General features: G+C 41.3%; 2 protein-coding genes across 2 annotated transcripts in view; one reads left to right on the top strand and one right to left on the bottom strand.

Moving 5' to 3' along the window:
* Positions 1-19,206, top strand: part of LOC144754217 (E3 ubiquitin-protein ligase TRIM7-like) — a 376,582-nt gene that overhangs the window by 282,539 nt on the left and 74,837 nt on the right. The gene's annotated exons all lie outside the window — the stretch shown is intronic.
* Positions 10,738-19,206, bottom strand: part of LOC144754216 (E3 ubiquitin-protein ligase TRIM39-like) — a 140,728-nt gene continuing 132,259 nt past the window's right edge. The window contains exons 5-6 of the mRNA XM_078641801.1: positions 17,922-17,974; positions 10,738-16,032 (exon numbers count right to left, since the gene is read on the bottom strand). Of these exons, the coding sequence (XP_078497927.1) occupies positions 15,518-16,032; positions 17,922-17,974 (568 nt within the window). The 3' untranslated portion in view covers positions 10,738-15,517. The remainder of the gene's footprint in view (positions 16,033-17,921; positions 17,975-19,206) is intronic.

Raw genomic sequence — 19,206 nt, 5'->3', positions numbered from 1 at the left:
GGCATTCTCAATCTAGAAGAGTTTATTTCAGATAGGTCTGAATAAAATTTTTCAGCAACCCTTTGAATTTCTGCATTTAAAGGAATAGTTAATCCTGTCTTGTTTGTTTCTCTTTGGTCAAATACAGGCTGAACAGGACCAATCGTTACTGGAACTGTCACAGCTTCCATGCTTTTTGTCATTCTTCTAATTAATTCTTCTTTAGATCTCAAATATTCAGTAGAATCGACATCTTCAACATTTCTTGCCTCTCTTGTATAATCTTTTGGAGCTTCTCTTGCCCTTGGAGCCATTATAAAATGTCTACCTTCATTTCGAGCATTATCAAATTCTGGTCTTCTAGGAGTTTCAATGATTTCACAATTATTTGGATAAAGTTTAGGAGCTTCATTAATTGGAGGTGCACTCGGTGAAGTTTCAGTAGAAACCACCGGAGTAGACCATGATCTAGGAGGTCTCAAAGGCTGATTCTTTCTAGCTGTAGTATATATTTCTTCCATAACTGCATCTTCGGATTCACTTTCCATAGATTTCCCAGTAGGAGTACCCATAACCATTTCTTGAATTAAATACAATCCTTCACTCATGTTTCCCTGTCTCCACATTCGCAACCTGTCTTCATGAGTTTCTCTTCTCCAAGGTGGATTTTTAGAAGGTCTTTTAATTCCACTAGCTTCTCTTTGTAACTGGTACATTTCGTCTTCCCACTCAACTAAAGCTTCAAATTGAGTTGGTCTCGGTTTTGGAATAAGAGCATTCATTTTCTCTCGTAAATTTCTCAAAACTTTTACATTAAATGAACCATCGTCAGGCCAAGTTAAAACACCGTTGTTCTTTGTATAGCGTTTCCAACTATCAAACCATAAAACAGTATGATATCCATATTCACCTTCCATGTACGCTGCAGGTGTTTTATACTTATGAAGTAATTTACCACCTCGCGTTTCGATTTTCTTGTCAGGTGAAAATAAATTTTTAAATTTCTGAAATAATGTTGGCTTTTTCTCAACATGTTTAAAATGATAACTCATTTTTAAGAGTTAAATCTAATTCACAAAATCGTTCGTAAAATATTTCCGGGATGTTCCGCAAAACAACCAATCCGTGCGCGAAACACACCAACAAGCCAATGACAGTTGAGCTACGTCACTTTTCTGCTCAACCAATAAATTTGGAGTTTTTCTGAAGAACCAATTAGCTTACAGATCGTCAGAGACTTAAGAGCCAATCAGAGTATAGTTTGTGACGTAGGTCACCCAATCCCAGCGCGGCTCTATGACGTACACAGCAGCTGCGGTTTCTCGTTTCTCACTCCTGGCGCTTACCCCTCCTTCACAAAATCTTTTCACAGCGCCATTTTAAGAACACTTTTCAGTGTAAATTAATTCTTAACAATGACAATAAGGACTCATCTGTTTGTTTCACTATTTAGGATAGTATACATACATTCAATTATCCACACTTCGGAATAGACGGCGCTATTCACACTAAGGATAATTTTCAATTGTCAGCAGAGTAACCCTTACCCCACCCTTCTAACATGTATAATTATGAACTCGCTTTCCTCTGAACGCACCGCGAAGTGACAGTTCTAAGAGTTCCACTTGAACATAAAATACAAATCAAACTCGCACTTTCACACGGAAAATTCCCTAATTTCGAACACACATGAAATCCGTACAGGACTCTCACCTGTTTATAGAAATCATGCACCGTTAGCAAAATAACGACGTTATCCGTACAGGGCTCTCACCTGTTTTTAGATATAAAACATGTACCCGTACAGGACTCTAACCTGTTTATAGATAATCATGCACCGACGCTACTTTACCCTTCACTCAAGCTCGGATATAACTAATACTCTTATCACAGTGAGTTTTATGGAAGGCGCTTTGTCCCTATTCTCATGCTGCTCTAATTTCTTAGAAAACCCTCACTTTTCAAGATTCACACCTAGCCCTAAAACTGTGCTGCACGGCGACAACACTATGGTACACGGCGATACCACTTGTGATACTCGGCGATATCACTACAAACAGAACAGATGGCTTGCGTGACTAATTTCTCGCCACACAATCTATACCGGTATAGTTTACAGATAGCACGAATAACAAACTTAACATGTGTTAAAACATCGATCCTATTTCCATACCATAACACCTTAGTAACCCTTAGCAACCAACATATTACCTTGGTTACCCTTAGCAACCATCAATTTCTGCTACCAGAGAATTGATCCAGCGGGCTATAGAAAATATGTCATAAACAACGCTACCCAACTTCATAAACTATAAACAAATTATTACACCACCTCATGGACCCATTTATAAATCTGACATATTTGGGCCTACTGAATCAGGTGGTCAGATTAAATCTATATTCACTATATTTACAAACTATATACAAATATATACATTTGCAGTAAGAATGTTGTCATTTTAACAAATTCTAACTATTTAAACGACCACCATTGGCGACGTGATCTAGCTAATAGTAACCTACACTTCTGAATAATTAAGACCAGCTTGTTTGTCAAAAGTAAGATTTTATTTACTAAATTATGGTATTTCAAATTGTAGTTTTAAAAATGCAATTTTATTAACATTAAAGTAAACATGTTTATAAAGAATCATGAAAAAGCAATTGAAGCAAGAAATTCAGAGTTTAAGAAAGTATTTTGAAGTTTAGCATTTCTAAAACCTAAGTCCTTAGCTAAGCTAAATAAATGGAAATTAGAATAAAGTTCTTTGAGGATTCTTACGTGCTCCACGCAAAGTCCGACAGCACTTCACCCTCATCGGAAAGTCAGAAAGCAGCAGCCAGCCCATCCCTAGGGGCATGACTTTTTATACCTTTCTACGCTAACTAAACTACGCAAAGGAAAGTTTTCAGAAATCTTCGATGTCCCATTGGCTGAGAGTGACAAGTGACATGTCACCCACATTTCAAATTTTCCATTAAGACACATTTCTTAAAGACCATTGTCCTCTTCCGAGTGCAACCAGGAGCTTCCTTAGTTTGCAACAAATGTACAATAAAATTCTCGCTGCGTCCATTTGACTTCCGCGGATGCCAAGTTAAGACTGACAAAATGTTCTTTTTCGACCTTGGCCACGTCCGACAGAATGATGACAGCACATCAGTTTTTGCTTTGTGAACGCAGCTTTTGACGAACACTTTATTTCGGAATGGGCATCTCGTGACTTTTGCAGAAGTAAATTTCAGCTTTTAACAACTCGAGCAAACTAGGCCCAAAAGCAGGCAACTTATGCTTTCTAGTATAAAACAAACACAAGAAAAGTATTAATGTAAGAAATAATGTAGATTCTGTATCCACCCCATGATTTACTAATTAATTAACCCACCCGATTAGTCAAATGTTACCTAGCAAATGCAAACAAATAAAGCAGCGTTTATATCTACCAGTCTTCATTAATCCATGAGACTTATGTGCACCTAGAATAGTAGAAATGACATCACATAGACAAGGATAAGCAAAATAAGCACATGCTTCTTTTAAGTCTGCAGCAGTTAGTAATGACAAAAACGAAAACAATAAATTATTTTATTATTTTGCACGAACAAAAAGATGCAACAATTATGCACGTTTATGAGCACACATGTTAGTCCCCCCATGTGTAAAGTTTAATCTAAGTTGTATTAGCACGACATATCACAAATCATTAATATTATTACTCATGTTATGGAAATGTGACTTCACGAGTTTAAACAAAATTTTGTTTCTATCTCGCTCCATCAGAAGCACTGCCCTAGAGCACACAAACATTTACTTAGTATGTATTAGTCACATCATTTGTTGGATGCTTGGAGATTACAAAACCCGACAGGCTGTGATTTCACTTTTTTCTCTTCCTTTCACTCTAGTTTTTCTTGTTTAGATTATCTTCAGGTTAACGCCTCACTCTTAAAACATACTACGAATGTAATGATTCATCTAATAGTTGTTTCCGCCCATGCTGCAGTCTCGTTAACCATTCTTAATCTTATGGATACTAAAGGACCGTAATTGGAGTCTAAACACAGAGCTCTTGGAGGATATTTCTGAGACTAAGGAACTCAATGACGAGATTGTTAGTTTCTTCAAAGAAAATAAATCGTCAGTGGATTCTCAGATGATCCTCTGGGATGTCTTTAAATGTATTATAAGAGGCCAAATCATTAAAAGAGGACCAAAAGGAACAGCGACATTAAGAAATCTCTTCAGTCTATAGGGGTGATGTTAAGCGGAAAGAGGAATTATATAGAATAATGATACCTCTGTCTTGCAAGATATTAAACATTTAAAAGACTCCTTCAACTCCATAGTTACGAAAAGATCTTATATTGGAGTATATGCTCAACACTCTCGTCAATTACTACCACGAAATAGAGCTGGCAAATTGTTAGCTACCACCCTAAAATATCAGAATTCCAATACTATTTGTATTTCCCATATCACTGATAAATATGGTTTGAGTAAGTTTCATACCCAAGAAATTCTTAGAGTTTTGGAGAATTTAATGAGAATGTATATACTCTTCAAAGTCAAGGTACTAAGCCAGAGTGCCAGCAATTGCTTAACTCTCTTCCTACTACTGCTATCTTGAATGATGATATGATCGAGCTGGGTAAACCAATAGAGATTGATCAGATAATTAAAACTATTAAGGCTTGTGGTTCGGGGAAAGCTCTAGGACCAGACAGGTACCCATCACCTTTTTTAAAACACTAGCAGCCCGTCCAGACGTTGTCCGGGTATGAATTGCTGCCGGCCAGTAGTATACTGTTTTGTAGGATTTCGTTTTGATAACATTTCTTATCTGTGACAGGCCTGTGAAACGCTCCGATTCACAGTGCACTGCTGATGCACTTAAGAATGCACGTTCAGTAGTGTGTGAACTCGAGTTTCCCTACTTTATATTTCCTTGCAATATTATATAGCGCGAACTCGACAACATGGCATGAGCACAATTTACATTACAGAAGAACACATTCATTTGTGGTAGGCACGGGGAGACAAAGCGATTTGCCTGGAATCACAGGATGTTGAGCTGATGCCGAGATTCGAACGTAGCTCCCCAGCTCTAAAGTTCGCAATTCTAGAACTTGTGGCGGGAGGTGTGTCTAAAAGTGTATGTCGGTGCTGGCCATCAATGAGAGAGACCTGTGCATTTTTCAAATCCGTGGTGAAAAAATATGAGTATGTTGCTGGAGATGTGGGCCACCGTGCCCGGGGAAGGGTAAACACCCATTATTCCGCAACTTTCTTTCCGCATACCATCACTCCGCATACTTTCATTACGAAAGTACCATGACTCCGCAATGCCATTATAACGCATGGCATTACATTTTATATGCTTTTACCACGCATACATTTACAACGAAATTCGTTGTAAATGCATGAATGGTAAAAGCATGTTTTTTAAAAAAAAGTTTGGATAAGGTAAGTATGGGTATAGGGGTATATGTTTAGGGGTACTGAGGTATGTGTTTTGGGGTGTTTGGGTATTTTAAGGGTTCAGATATAGTTTTGGGTTATGGGGTACAGGAGTAGTTTTAGGGTATAGGGATAGGTATGGGTTTTGGGGTACAGGGGTATTTTTAGGGTTCAGGGCTAGGTTTGGGGTATTGGGGTATTTTTAGGGTTCAGGGGTAGGTTTGGGTTTTGGGGCACAGGGGTATTTTAAGGGTTCAGGGCTAGGTTTGGGTTTTGGGGTACAGGGATATTTTTAGGGTTTAGGGCTAGGTTTGGGTTTTGGGGTACAGGGGTATTTTAGGGTTCAGGGGTAGGTTTGGGTTTTGGGGTACAGGGTTATTTTTATGGTTCAGGGCTAGGTTTGGGTTTTGGGGTACAGGGGTATTTTAGGGTTCGGTGGTAGGTTTGGGTTTTGAGGTACAGGGGTATTTATAGGGTTCAGGGCTAGGTTTGGGTTTTGGGGTACAGGGGTATTTTTAGGGTTTAGGGATAGGTTTGGGTTACAGGGTATATTTATAGGGTTAAGATGGGTCAGTGTTTAAGGGTGTTGGGGTATTTTAAGGAGTAAGGGTGGGTTATGATTATGGGGTGCAGGGGTATTTAAAGGGAGCAGGGTGGACACCCGGAGCTGGAATGTACAGAACGAAATTCGTTGTAAATGCATGAATGGTTAAAGCATGTTTTTAAAAAAAATGTTTGGATAAGGTAAGTATGCGTATAGGGGTATATGTTTTGGGGTACTGAGGTATGTGTTTTGGGGTGTTTGGGTATTTTAATGGTTCAGATATAGTTTTGGGTTATGGGGTACAGGAGTAGTTTTAGGGTATAGGGGTGGGTTTTACGGTACAGGGGTATTTTTAGGGTTCAGGGCTAGGTTTGGGTTTCGGGGTACAGGGATATTTTTAGGGTCCAGGGGTCGGTTTGGGTTTTGGGGTACAGGGGTATTTTAAGGGTTCAGGGCTAGGTTTGGGTTTTGGGGTACAGGGGTATTTTAGGGTTCAGGGGTAGGTTTGGGTTTTGAGGTACAGGGGTATTTATAGGGTTCAGGGCTAGGTTTGGGTTTTGGGGTACAGGGGTATTTTTAGGGTTTAGGGATAGGTTTGGGTTTTGGGTTACAGGGTATATTTATAGGGTTAAGATGGGTTAGTGTTTAAGGGTGTTGGGGTATTTTAAGGCGTAAGGGTGGGTTATGATTATGGGGTGCAGGGGTATTTAAAGGGAGCAGGGTGTACACCCGGAGCTGGAATGTACAGAAACGTAATCCCGCGCCCCGCACACGCCCACAGCACACGATATGATACATGGCATGAAGGGCGGAACATACCACATGCCCCCAGCGTTTGTCATGCCCCCAGCAAACGCCCACAGCACAACGCAGACACGCCCACAAGGGACTACTTTGCTGGCACGGTTCTTTTACCTTTTAAATGTATATGGTGGGCGTCTGCATAGCCTATGTCCTTCTGCTGCTACTGCCCTTTCCAACGCTGTATTGGGTCTTGTGATTGGTGCTGTGGTTCCTGAGATTACCCACCTCAAAGGTTTGGGCTCTCTATTTATTATATTAGTATGGATTTACTTTTCCCATAATTAAATACCTCAAAAAGATTTTTGACAATTAAGTCTTTTCTGGTGAGGCCTCGGGTATGGCTACTGAGGCTACTATTGTAGTCAAACCAAAGATTGTAAGGATAATTTTGATCCAAAAAACTTCTGGCCCATTCTCTTGCTGATTATGGAGGCAAAAATCTTTGCAAAGATTTTAGCAAATCTTCTACAATCTCATATTCCTAACCTTATTCATGAATCCTAAACCGGTTTGGTAAAAGGTAGGCTTACTAGAGATATTGTTCGTACGTTCTGCCATATTTTAGAAAAAGCTAAACTTTCTCAACTGCCTTCTGCGGCGATTGCCCTGGACGCCAAAAAGGCGTTTGTCAAAGTCTCTGGGCCATTTTTACAGTCTGTATTAAAATCTCACAATCTTGTTAGCTCTTTTTAATATGGTTATTGCTCTTTATGCGCACTCAAAGGCTAATACTAGGATATATGGTACAATGTCCTTTTTTAATCTTCGCCAAGGTACTAGACAAGGATGCCCACTTTCACCCCTTCTTTTTCTTTTGTCTATTGATCCGCTTCTCTGCTTAATTTATCTGAATCCGGAAATTAAAGGTTTCGGCTTCGGAACGTATAAACTCAAAACGGCACTTACGCTGATGATGTGCTTATTTTCTCAGAAGATATTTGATCAGCGATTCCTTCTATTACCAATCTTATTCATAGTTATTGGTTGTTTCTGGATATACTCTAAATAAAGAGAAAACTTAATTATTTCCTTTAAATTCTTTGTGTCTTCCATCTCACTTGGGTAACTCAGGCTTTAAGTGGCAGTCTACGCGCATTAAATATCTAGGGATCTGGTTCTGCAAATATCTCAGACACTGCTACTTACAATGAATCTCATACAATAAATAAAGTTAAGGATCTTTGGTCTTCCGAGTCTCCTAAATATGTTTCTTGGTGAGGTAGGTTACAAACTCTTAAAATGACGATAACCCCAATCGTTAATTTATTTTCTAAGATACCTATAAAGCTTTCGTTATCTTGCTTTCATGAGCTAGATGCAATCACTTCATGATTCCTATGGAACGATAAGAGAGCTAGAACTGCTTACAAATATATTAGGAAACCCTCTTTACTGGGCAGATGTAACCTCCCAGATTGGAATCTATGTCAGATCTTTCTTGGCGCCTCAGGGAGCTCTGTGGTTCTCGCTAATACCCCAACATTTACCTGCATGGATTTTTATAGAAGGTCAATTGTATGCTCCTTTTTCCACTCTCTCTTTGCTCACAACCTCACAAAGTACGCTAGCACACTCTCAACATATTATATTCGATACGGTTCATGCGTTGAAAACATTGATGAAAAAGTTTCCAAAGCCATTCACAAGTCAAGATGGACATCTTTATGGTCTATTCCTAAGCTTGTTACTGATACAGATTTCACCATTGCTCTTTCATGGGCCGGCAAGGGCATTAGACTGGTGAAAGACCTTTATGATATTAATCATGACCCTCTTCCTTTTTTCTTCTTAGCCCAAAAATATAATCTCAATAACATAGATTTTTTTACCTTTTGGAAGTTGAAAGTCAAATTCTCCAAGATACCCCTTTCCACAGATTCAGTTATTGTCTCACTTATTTCTCGGAGGGTACATTCAGGCCATACCGCTTCTAAAATCTATAAATTCTTATCTGCTCCTCTACCTTCCCAGTCCACAGTTATTTCTACTAAATGGTCTCAGCATTTTGGGAATTTTGAATATAATTCACAGGATACCTGGCAAATGATAGGAAAATTATGTAAAAAAAAATTGCTCCACTGATTCAATCCAAATTCTTTCCTATGAATTTGTTACATTGGACTCCCCCTCGTTTACACAAGGTGGAATAAAGAGAGAATGGTCTTTGTTGGAATTGTAACTCAGTTCCAGGCACCCATCAAGATATGTTCTTTGATTGTACACTATTGGAATCCTTTTGGGGTTTGATTCAAAAACATTTATCATTGATCTTTAATACTCCCATTGTTCTCTCTGTACCTATGATTCTGCTGAGTCCATGGGCCATAGATACCCCTCTACTTCTTGACAGTCTGGGTTTGGAGCTTTTAGATTTGCTCTTATCCATTACAGTAAAAATCATCCTTACAGAATGGAAATATTTTCACCTCCGTTCTTACCATACTTGGTGGGTGTGGGTTTCATATCTTCGTGGAGCTCATTCTTTTGTTGAAAAGAAACATTCACCCTCAATTGCTAGCAAGGTATGGTGTTCTTTAGATAACTACATGGATTTATCCTCTCAGGGGTTGGTAGTGCAATATCCTTTTTTCAATTTCTTTTTTAACTTATTTAGTGTAGCAGATGTCCTCTTCCAACATCGCATCCCCCTTTTTCTCTCCCGTATCCTTTCCTTTTTTCTTTCTTTTCCCTTCTTTTACCTCTCCACCTCCCCCCCGGCTGCTGTATCTGATTTACTGAGCAATACAAACTCATACATGATTTTGTTGGGATTTACGTTGATGTTCCATTTGTCCCACACTCGTGGGTTCTATTTTTAATATTTGATGAATTTGCAATACCAGTTATCTGTCATGCATTTATCGGATCATTTTTATATAATAACTTCGACATCTTTTTAACCCATTCCAGTAGTTTTGTCAGATAGTACTTTTTTATTCCTTATTATTATGTTTATTTCTGACTCTTATGTATTGCTACTGTATTCCAATGTATTTTTTTTATCAATAATAATAAAAATAAATAAACACCAACAAAAAAAATGTAAAGGTAGCTTTGGCGTTTAATGTTCCTGCAGGAGAGAGATTGGAGTTTTATCCAGTTGCTGATCCACTCATGTTACAGTAGCTCAGAGGATTAAGATGCCTGCTGCAAAGAACATGTCCTTGCGTGTTCAGAGGTTTTCAGGCAACAATAAAAATGTAAAGGTAACTTTAGCAATTAATGTTCCTGCTGGAGACAGATGGGAGTTTTATCTAATGGCTGTTTCCACTCATGCTAAAGAAGCACTGAGGATTACGATGATTGCTGCAAAGAACATGTCCTTGTGTGTCTGTAGGTTTTTAGGCAACAATAAAAAGGTAAAGGTAACTTTGGCGATTAATGTTCCTGAGGGAAACAGAGTTTTATATAGCGCGAACTTGACCCGAAGGTATCGAGTATCAGAGCGCCTTACATAACACCAGTTGCGTTACATGAGGTTTTGGTAGGCATGGGGAGAGTAAGTGATTTACTCAGAATCACAGGATGTTCAGCGTCATTGCAGAGACTCGAATCCGGTTCTCCAGATTCAAGGTCGACCGCCCTTGCCGTTAGGGCAACTCCTCTCACCCAAGAATTAAGATGCCTGCTGCAAAGAACAGGTTTCTGTGTGTTCAGAGGTTTTCAGGCATCAATAGGTTGTGCAGGGATTCTGCCCAAAAACAGTCCCAATGCACTAAGGTCCCATAATCCTACGCATAGTTCTAAGTCATCCTCCCACCTTACTACCCATGAGCCCAGGGCCGATTAGCTATAGTGTCTCACTTGCTGTCCAACTCACTCACAGAGAAACAAGTGATGAGACACCCAAGACCACAACACTCCCTGATCGCTCAGGAATCTCGGTAGCAAGACAGACCCTTTCGCTCGCACTCTTGTATTTGTCCACAATAAGATCCGACAGAGATACAAAAAAGTTTAAAATATTTATTTTAACTAACGTGCTCTAATATGCAGTATACGTGCCATAAGCAGAAAAAGGCAAAATACAAATAGTCAGCATAGCAGTTAGTCCATAAATCATGAAAGGAGATGTCACTGTGAAAAGACAGTATAGCCTAACCTCCCTCCCTTGCATAGGAATGGTATTACATTATAGGTGCTGCCACGCTCTTCGCCCTGGAAAGGTCCAGTTTTCCAAGTGTCTGTTACCTATTTGTGTATTCCAATAAGACCAAAGTACGGTGTCCCAAACCACAGCTGCATCTGTATGTTTTGTCTAGGTGCTACGGCCTAGTAACATGGGACATTGTTGTTCGACCTTGTCCACAATGTTCAGACAAAATCCCAGGAACCTACAGAGTGTGAACACAGCGATGGGTTCTCATGTGAAAACGACAATACGGACAGTTGCAAAAATAAAGACTTATAGTAACGTGCGCAAAGAAGCGGGCATTCTGCAGCCTGCTCATGCTAACTTGGCGAAGACGACAATGTCCCCATTGGCCACATGACAAAGGTAACTTTGGTGATTAATACTCCTTCCGAAGAGAGATGTAAGTTTTATCTAGTGGCCGTTTCCAATGATGCTAAAGTAGCGCAGATGATTAAGATGCCTGCTGCAAAGAACATGTCCTTGTGTGTTCAGAAGTTTTCAGGCGTAGATAAAATAGTAAAGGTAACTTTGGCGATTAATGCTCCTGAAGGAGCGAGATCTGAGTTTTATATAGCTGCTGTTTCCACTCCTGTTAAAGTAGCGCAGAGGATTAAGATGTCTGCTGCAAAGAACATGTCCTTGAGTGTTCAGAGGTTTTCAGGCAACAATAAAAATGTTAACTTTTACGATTAATGTTCCTGTGGGAAAGAGAACAAAGTTTTATCTAGTGGCTGTTTCCACTCGTACTAAAGTAGCACAGAGGATTAGGATGCCTGCTACAAACAACATGTCCTGCCTGTCTCTAGGTTTTAAGGCAAAAATAAAAAGGTAAAGGTAACTTTGGCGATTAATGTTCCTGCTGGGGAGAGATGGAAGTTTAATGCAACAATAAAAATGTAAAGGTAACTTTGGTGATTAATTTTTCTACCGGAGAGTGATTGGATGTTTTATCCAGTGGCCGTTTCCACTGATAGAAAACTAGATTGGAACTGCACCACAACTCCTCAGAAAAGTACATGAGAAATTATCCATAAATATTGTGGAATCCTATTGCAATGTAGAAAGTCGATGCTAATGTAGAATATATGATGTTTCTCTTCTTTATTTTTCAATTCGTACAAAAACCATCAGCCAACGCGTTTCGTCCTTTTTACATAGGACTTTTTCAGGGCTGGAAGTTAAAAGATATATACATGACTTTTACAGAAAACACTCTATACATAACCAACAACAGTTATATACACATTACATCTATATTACAAAGACAAAACATTAAAAAAACACACACACAATGCAGTGAATTGTCTCCATCTACCTGCATTAGTGAGATCCATTAGACAACCATACCCTAACTACTGCACACAAAACAACATGAACAGCTTTTTAAAAAATAACAGACAATATAGACGTACATGTCATGAGAAATGCAGAAAGCAAGAGGTGAAGGGAGATAGAAAATCGAATGAAAGTCCAAGATTAAAAGACAGCTAAAAAGTATTATAAAGAAATAACACGACAGAGTAGAGAGAATACTAGATTACTATCAGGCGCCCACACTCCTCACCTGACCGAAACTGATGCCAATAGGGACTAGGGACTCACAAGGGAAACGCAGTAATCAGTCTGGAGTGTACCTAATGTACATGGAATCAGTTTAGAGAGGAAACAGCTAAGCTGGGGTCCTGGTTAGCAGGATCCCAGCCAGACTAAAGTCGACAAATCAGTGAAACACCAGCAAAAAGTGGGGGATATCCATAGTAAGCAGATACTACTCTCCTACAGATAGTTTGTCTCACCCACCTGTCTGTGGTGATAGAATTCCAGACTGGTAGGAACTGTGATATTCGTCCCATGACTGGAGTGGAATGGTCTGGGGGGAGTGGAGGAAAGTCACTGTTATGTAGAAAGGGGGCGGGGGGTTGGGTGTTACCCTGGCCTCTACCCTTGCTGTTATTTCCTCCATAGCCACCGCTAAAATATCCCTTGTTAGGGGATGTTTGTGTGGGGTTTTTGTAGGAGGCAGAAGTGGTATCTGTTTGTTTTTGGATGCACCCCAATAGAAGGAGCTACGAAAAGAACCTCTTGGTGTTTGTGACTGAAATGCTCCCATGGATTTGGCAGCATGTGTCCTTTTTCATCTTTTCTAAAGATGTGTCCACAGTTGGTCCAAAGAGGTGTTCCTGATCAAATGGATGATTGAGGATAGTGGACTGCACTTTCTGTCTGAACCAAGAAATGCGTAACCATGCATGTTTGTGCAACAGAACAGTGGTGCACAAGGGCGCACTAGGGCGCATTTTGTGGCTGTATTGGGTAATTAATTTGCCCTCCTGGACCAGATCATTTGCTTTAGTTTTGTATTGATCTGGTAAATGTTCAAGGAGCTTCTGAAGCTCATCATAATGAGCCCTGTCATACCTAGCAAGCAATGCCTGTGCATTGGCTATCCTCCAATAATTAGCTGCTTGTGAGGCAATCAGTTTGCCTGAGGCATCCAGCAGTTTAGATTCTTTGTCTGGAGGTGGGGCATCACCGGTGGTCTGAGAATTGGCCCGTTTACAGGCATTTGAGACCACTAAAGAATCGAAAGGGAGTTGGTCTTTAATGTAGGTAGGATCATTAGGGGCAAGTTTATATTTTTTTTCAATCAGAGGATTGAGAACCCTGGCCCTAAAAGGGTCTTTAAATACCTTTGGTGCATGTTTAAGAACACCTTTTAACATTGGTAATGTGCAGGTGGATCTTTGTGACTGTGCAAGTGCGTCCAGTAAGAAATCTTCCTAAATGGGGTCTGAATGTAGCTCAACCCCATGATATTTGGCAGCCCTATTAATAAGCTGAGCAAAACCTATATTATCATCCGGAGGGGATGGTGTGGATGTATAGACATCGTGATCAGGCAGATCTGGAACATCTGCAGGATTACCATAAAACTACCCTTGGGTCAGGTGGTGGAGTATTGTGGTTATCAGGGTCATCTAATTAACAGCGCCCTCACCCCCAAAGTCATACACATCCTGTTGTGGTGAGGGTGACAGTACGGGTGAGAGCATAGGTATAGGAGACATAGGTCTAGTAAGAGGAATAGGAGAAGCAGGTCTTAAGGGGGAAGTTGCCATGTCCCTTTTCTTTACAGGGATCTCTGGAGAGTGTGAGGTACACGGTTTCCTATTCTTGGATGGAATATTGATGACATGACCTGTTTTGGGGTGAATTTGCAATCTTTTTTTGCTTCGGATCGATAGGATCTGGACTAAACAGTTCCTCTTGTTGATTGTATCTTTTTGGCACCAATGTTTTCGGTTCCGAGCTGTGATTTTGTTTTCGGCTCTGGAGCTGTAGGAGGGTTCTTTTGCTCCTTTGGCTTCAGTCGTGTTTTGGGATCCACAATTTTCCTCAGCTCCGAAGTTTTGTGTTGTTTCTTGGAATCGCAGGGTTTATCTTGTTTCGACGCGGGGCTTCTGAAGTTTTTTCTCGGGTTTGACCTAGGTCCGCAGGCGAAGATGTTAACGGAGCCTTGTTTTTAATTGGCTGGGGCAGGGGCATTGTCGTCAGTACTCACAACTTGTTGACCTGGAGTAATCTGGTCATCGACGTAGGAGTCGTCCGTGCCGGAAACTATGTGGAGTTCATAGGAGTCTTCTGCATCTGGAACATAGGGGCCTCCTTCAAAGAGGTCATCCAGAATCAATTTAGCTGATCGAGCCATTACGTGTCGTCGAGCCCGACGATCACGTATAGTTTTCTTGGATCGAATAGAGGCACAGGCCTGGCGGTCCCTTTCCTCGTGTTCTGGTGGGAGGCAAAGGTTGCAGACCTCGTGGAGATCACTGTGTGGAAATTTAGCTCCACACTGGGGGCATTTTTTTTTAAAGAGTTCTTTCCATTAGTTGTAGGGCCTGATGGCGCAGATAGGGCCAACAGCCCGCGTTGACGACCGGAATGGAAGATTTTCAGTTGTTGATGTTTGCGCGTCGAAGGGGAATGTGATCGAAAACAATACCGTCGGGCGGTGACGGATTGCACGTTGAAGGGAGGCGAAACATGGTACCGACCCGGAGCGTTGCAAATCACATCCAAACCAGATGGATGAAAAAAACATTCTGACGATGGAGTCGATGCCCATGTGCATTGTAGTCCAAAGGAGGAGTCACCTATCTCGTGACTACAATTACTTTCTACGACAACAACAAAGTGCAAACATTCGGGCCCAACACCAGATGGCGATCTATGCACAGTATGTTTTCTGCAGCTCATATGCCTCAAACACAGTTCACTTAAGGCTTTCGGTTGTCATGGCAACATGTGGGAGGGTCAATGAAGAAGATTCTTTGGAATGTTGGTGTTTGCAGATTCTTCGGAATGTTGGGGTTTGAACTGTAGATGACAGTTGAGGTGGAAGGGGGGCTCTGCACATGGGGTTGGCAGACACCTATACATTAATAAACTATACATGAAAAAATTACTGCCTCCCCCCCCCCAAAGACTTCTCCCTAAAGAGAGCGTTATAATATTCAAAAGCGTCTCTGCTTGTGCTCCTGGTCACATTGTTATCACTGCAGAAGGGGATGAATGGGTGGGAAGATCCCTGCAGCTCTCACACCAGCCTCAGCTTTGCTCCTTGATAGATAATGAAGAACGGGAAGAGCCTCTCTGTGAAGGGGCTCTGCGGGAAGGTGTAGAGAAGCTCCATGGAGTAAGCATTGTACAGGGACAGGTGCCCCCCCTCGTAGTCCAGATACACCCCCAGCTTACGGGGCCTCTCACAAGGGGACAGAGACAACCTAGGGCTGGTGAGAGCCTTGTAGTGACCATGACACCCTTCCACAGCCCAGACCCCCCCCATAGGTGACAATGTGAAGTCTCCCTTCCTGTTCACAGACTCTGCTGCGATCCCCACAACCCATGCTCCCCTCTCCTGCAGCAGCTGCACCTCCCAGTAATGTCTGCCGGAGGTGAACCCCTCGCTCCCCAGCACACAGGGATCGAGGTAGGAGAATCTCTTGGGGGTGTCCGGCAGGGTCTGTTCTGGCTCTATCCGTCTTACACGTCTCTGCTCCTCAGACAGGAAGAGCATAGGATGAGCTGTGTCAGGATCCAGAGTCACCATCACTGCAGAGAAGAGATTTATAATTAGAGATGTAATTACACAAATAAAGGCTGTAATTACTGCTTCTGTTTTACATAGGATTAATTTACACCAGATCTGGAAGGAGCACGCTGTAAGTACACTGCATTAGATGGTACAGAGTGACCAAGCGACTCCAAGGTATATAGTACTAGTCAGTACACGGTATTAGATGGCACATAGTAACAGAGCTACTTGAAAGTCTACTGTACTAGTCAGTACACGGCATTAGATGATACGGAGTGTGAGAGTTACTCGAAGGTCTACAGTACTCGTCAGTACACTGCATTAGATGGTACAGAGTAAATTAGCTACTACAATGTATACTGTACTAGTCAGCACACGGCATCAGATGGTAAAAGTGACAGAGCTATTTGAAGGTATACTGAACTAGTTTAGTGACCCAGGTAGAGCCCATCCTTTAGGGATGCTTCGATTGGTTGGCTTTGGTAGATGTAGGGAGTGTAGACACAGATAATATTCCAGGTCTAAGTCCACAGTAGGTAAACTCATGCACAGATCCCAATCAGCAGATCTTGTTGTTGGACCCAGTGTCTAAGATTCCCACAGACTTTTTAGACAGCTAAATCCAAAAGGCACTGTCTGCAGAGGCCACCTCCATATCCTTACAAGACCTCAACCAGGATTTGGGGGTTGCAGTTAAGATTCTGATTAGAAGTGGTGTGGACAAGACACATTTGGTTGGGCTGTAAAGGCCGGAAAGATGAGGTCCATCGCTTGGGATGTCCAATCTCAGGTCCATGTTCCCAGGGCCCCTGTCTAGTCTTAGGAATGTCTGAGAGGGAATAAATATATCTACCTCAGGTCAGTGCCGCTAGAGAGAGGATCATTTTAAACTGATTAACTTCTAGCAGAGGCCAGTCCTAGGCCCGAGCTGAGCTCTAGTGAAGTCAAGACTACAGTGTTGTGTGGGAGGGTTTTCACTTTTCCCAATGCATTTATTTAAAAATCCCAGTATTTAGAGAAAGAAAGCACTGCACATTTGTGAGTTAGAAAGGTACAGGGGGAACAAAGCAAGATTAAAATGTGGGTGTCTGATTATTTACAGACTTATTTGAGACCCAGGCATCTTGTAGAAACACTACAGGGGCTGAGCCAGAATATCTAACTGAACTCCATCCCCCTGTCAGGAGTCACAGTCCAAAGATTCCTAATGGCAGTTTTGTGTCAACACCTATTGGACTAAAAATTAAAGTTTCTGCCCAACAGGTATTCCAAGTGACAATATTACCACATACAGTATTATCGCATGCATTATAGCTATGTGCAACATAACCATGTGCAGCATAGCCACGTGCTGTATAGCCACATCAAGCATAAATACATGCAGTATTACAGCATGGGGTTCCACACTACCAGATATTACCGGAGACAGATTCTACTTTGGCAGAAATGACAGAAATTGTAGCAGGAAAATGACAAATGGAAGTTAAACTTTGTTATGCTGCAGCACATATACAGAATGGAGAGAAGTAGAAATCTAGAAAAATCTGGAGAAAAAAAAGTTTACAGACACAAATCAAGTAACTGTAACCTGACGTGAGTGCACATTACTGTTAATAACCAAAAAATACCATACCAAAATCATACGACACCATATATGACACCATGATCCCACCCCACAGTACACACCATCCAATCCCATCATAACTCTCCATACCATAAAATTCCATTCCACAATACCCAATCCTTTCCATCCCATACCAACATAACTTTCCATACCATAGCATTCCACACCACACCATACCATACCATAGCACACCACACCATACCATACCATAGCACAGCATACCATACTATACCATTTTAATTAACAGTAACATACAGAGCTAATCATCACAATGATAGTTACCTTTATAACTCTGCACCACCACCTCTGGGCTCTGAATCTTCACATTATTACACCTGTAATAACACACACATCATCTTTGTATTAAAGAGCAATGACAGCTACAGGAATAGAGGATGAACATAACAAAAGACACGTATTTGAAATAAGATTCAGTATCAAGAGCAGCGTCTGCCGTCTAGTGCTCAGTGTGAGTTACTGTTCATACACAACAGTCAAAGCTCTAACGATATCCAAAAGTGACTTTAATATCTCATGCCAGGATGTGGCTGTTCTAAGGCAAATATCTCAGTGAGGACAGCGTACTTCATGTGATGCTATGGAGTGCCTTGTGTGGGTCTTCTAGGAGCGGAGGTTAGCTCAGTGAGAGGGGATGACTACAAGGTTATATCTGCTCCTGGTCGAGTCTCGTGTATATACTTAATAAATACTTCCTTAACTGAGGTCCGCGTTCACCCACAACAATGCCACACCCAATCCCTGATGGTGAAAACCTTGTCACCATTCCTCTACAACCAAGATGTTTCGGTAGCTTCTTCTGGGGGTATGTAAATCAGGTGTTTTGAAAAATTTTGGCTGGGAAATTAAGGTAAGCCCCTGCCTGTTCCTATTTGGGATGGACTTGTGCCCTTACTGGGATGAGTTAAACTCGGATCAGGCCTCGCTGATAATTTTTCTGATATCGCTAGCAAGAAACAAAATCTGTAAGAAATGGATTCATCCCAAACCGCCTAAGGTATCAGAATGGCTCAGATCTGTAAGAGATGTCAGTAGACTGGACTTGGACTGCAAGTCGGCATCAGTTGATAAAAGATAGCGTCCCTCTGTGATATGGCAAAGAAAAAGAAAATCATAACGTCCTATGATCACACCTCTATCTTGCTAAGAAATGGGTGGTTCTCCAGGCTACAAAAGGGCAGAACTATAAGAAATATTCAATAGACCCATTCGCTGGACACTCCGGGTGAAGGCGTCTTGGCTCACAGCTTACTTAGCTGGATGGTGATATGAGGACAAAGAAAATGTAAACCATTCCTCTCCCACCTTGGAAGGATTAGCAAACAACCTCTGTTACTGTAAACTCCATCATCACTGCTCTAGAACTGTAGAACACAAACCCCTCTTTACAAGAGGGCTCAGTGAGGTAGGTGCTCACTGCTGGCATCTGTCTGACCAGTAGGACACAGCTGTGAATTCCATAATGCAAACACATCCTTTCATCCTTCCCGGGTTGTTGCACTGCTCACCATCAAAGTGGAAAATATCTATTTTATTAACAGCAATGATG

The sequence above is a fragment of the Lissotriton helveticus genome, chromosome 5_1, assembly GCF_964261635.1.
Source record: "Lissotriton helveticus chromosome 5_1, aLisHel1.1, whole genome shotgun sequence".
Taxonomy (NCBI): Eukaryota; Metazoa; Chordata; class Amphibia; order Caudata; family Salamandridae; genus Lissotriton; species Lissotriton helveticus.
The sequence above is the reverse complement of the archived record's forward strand: the minus strand, read 5'-3'. Positions and strand labels throughout refer to the sequence as shown.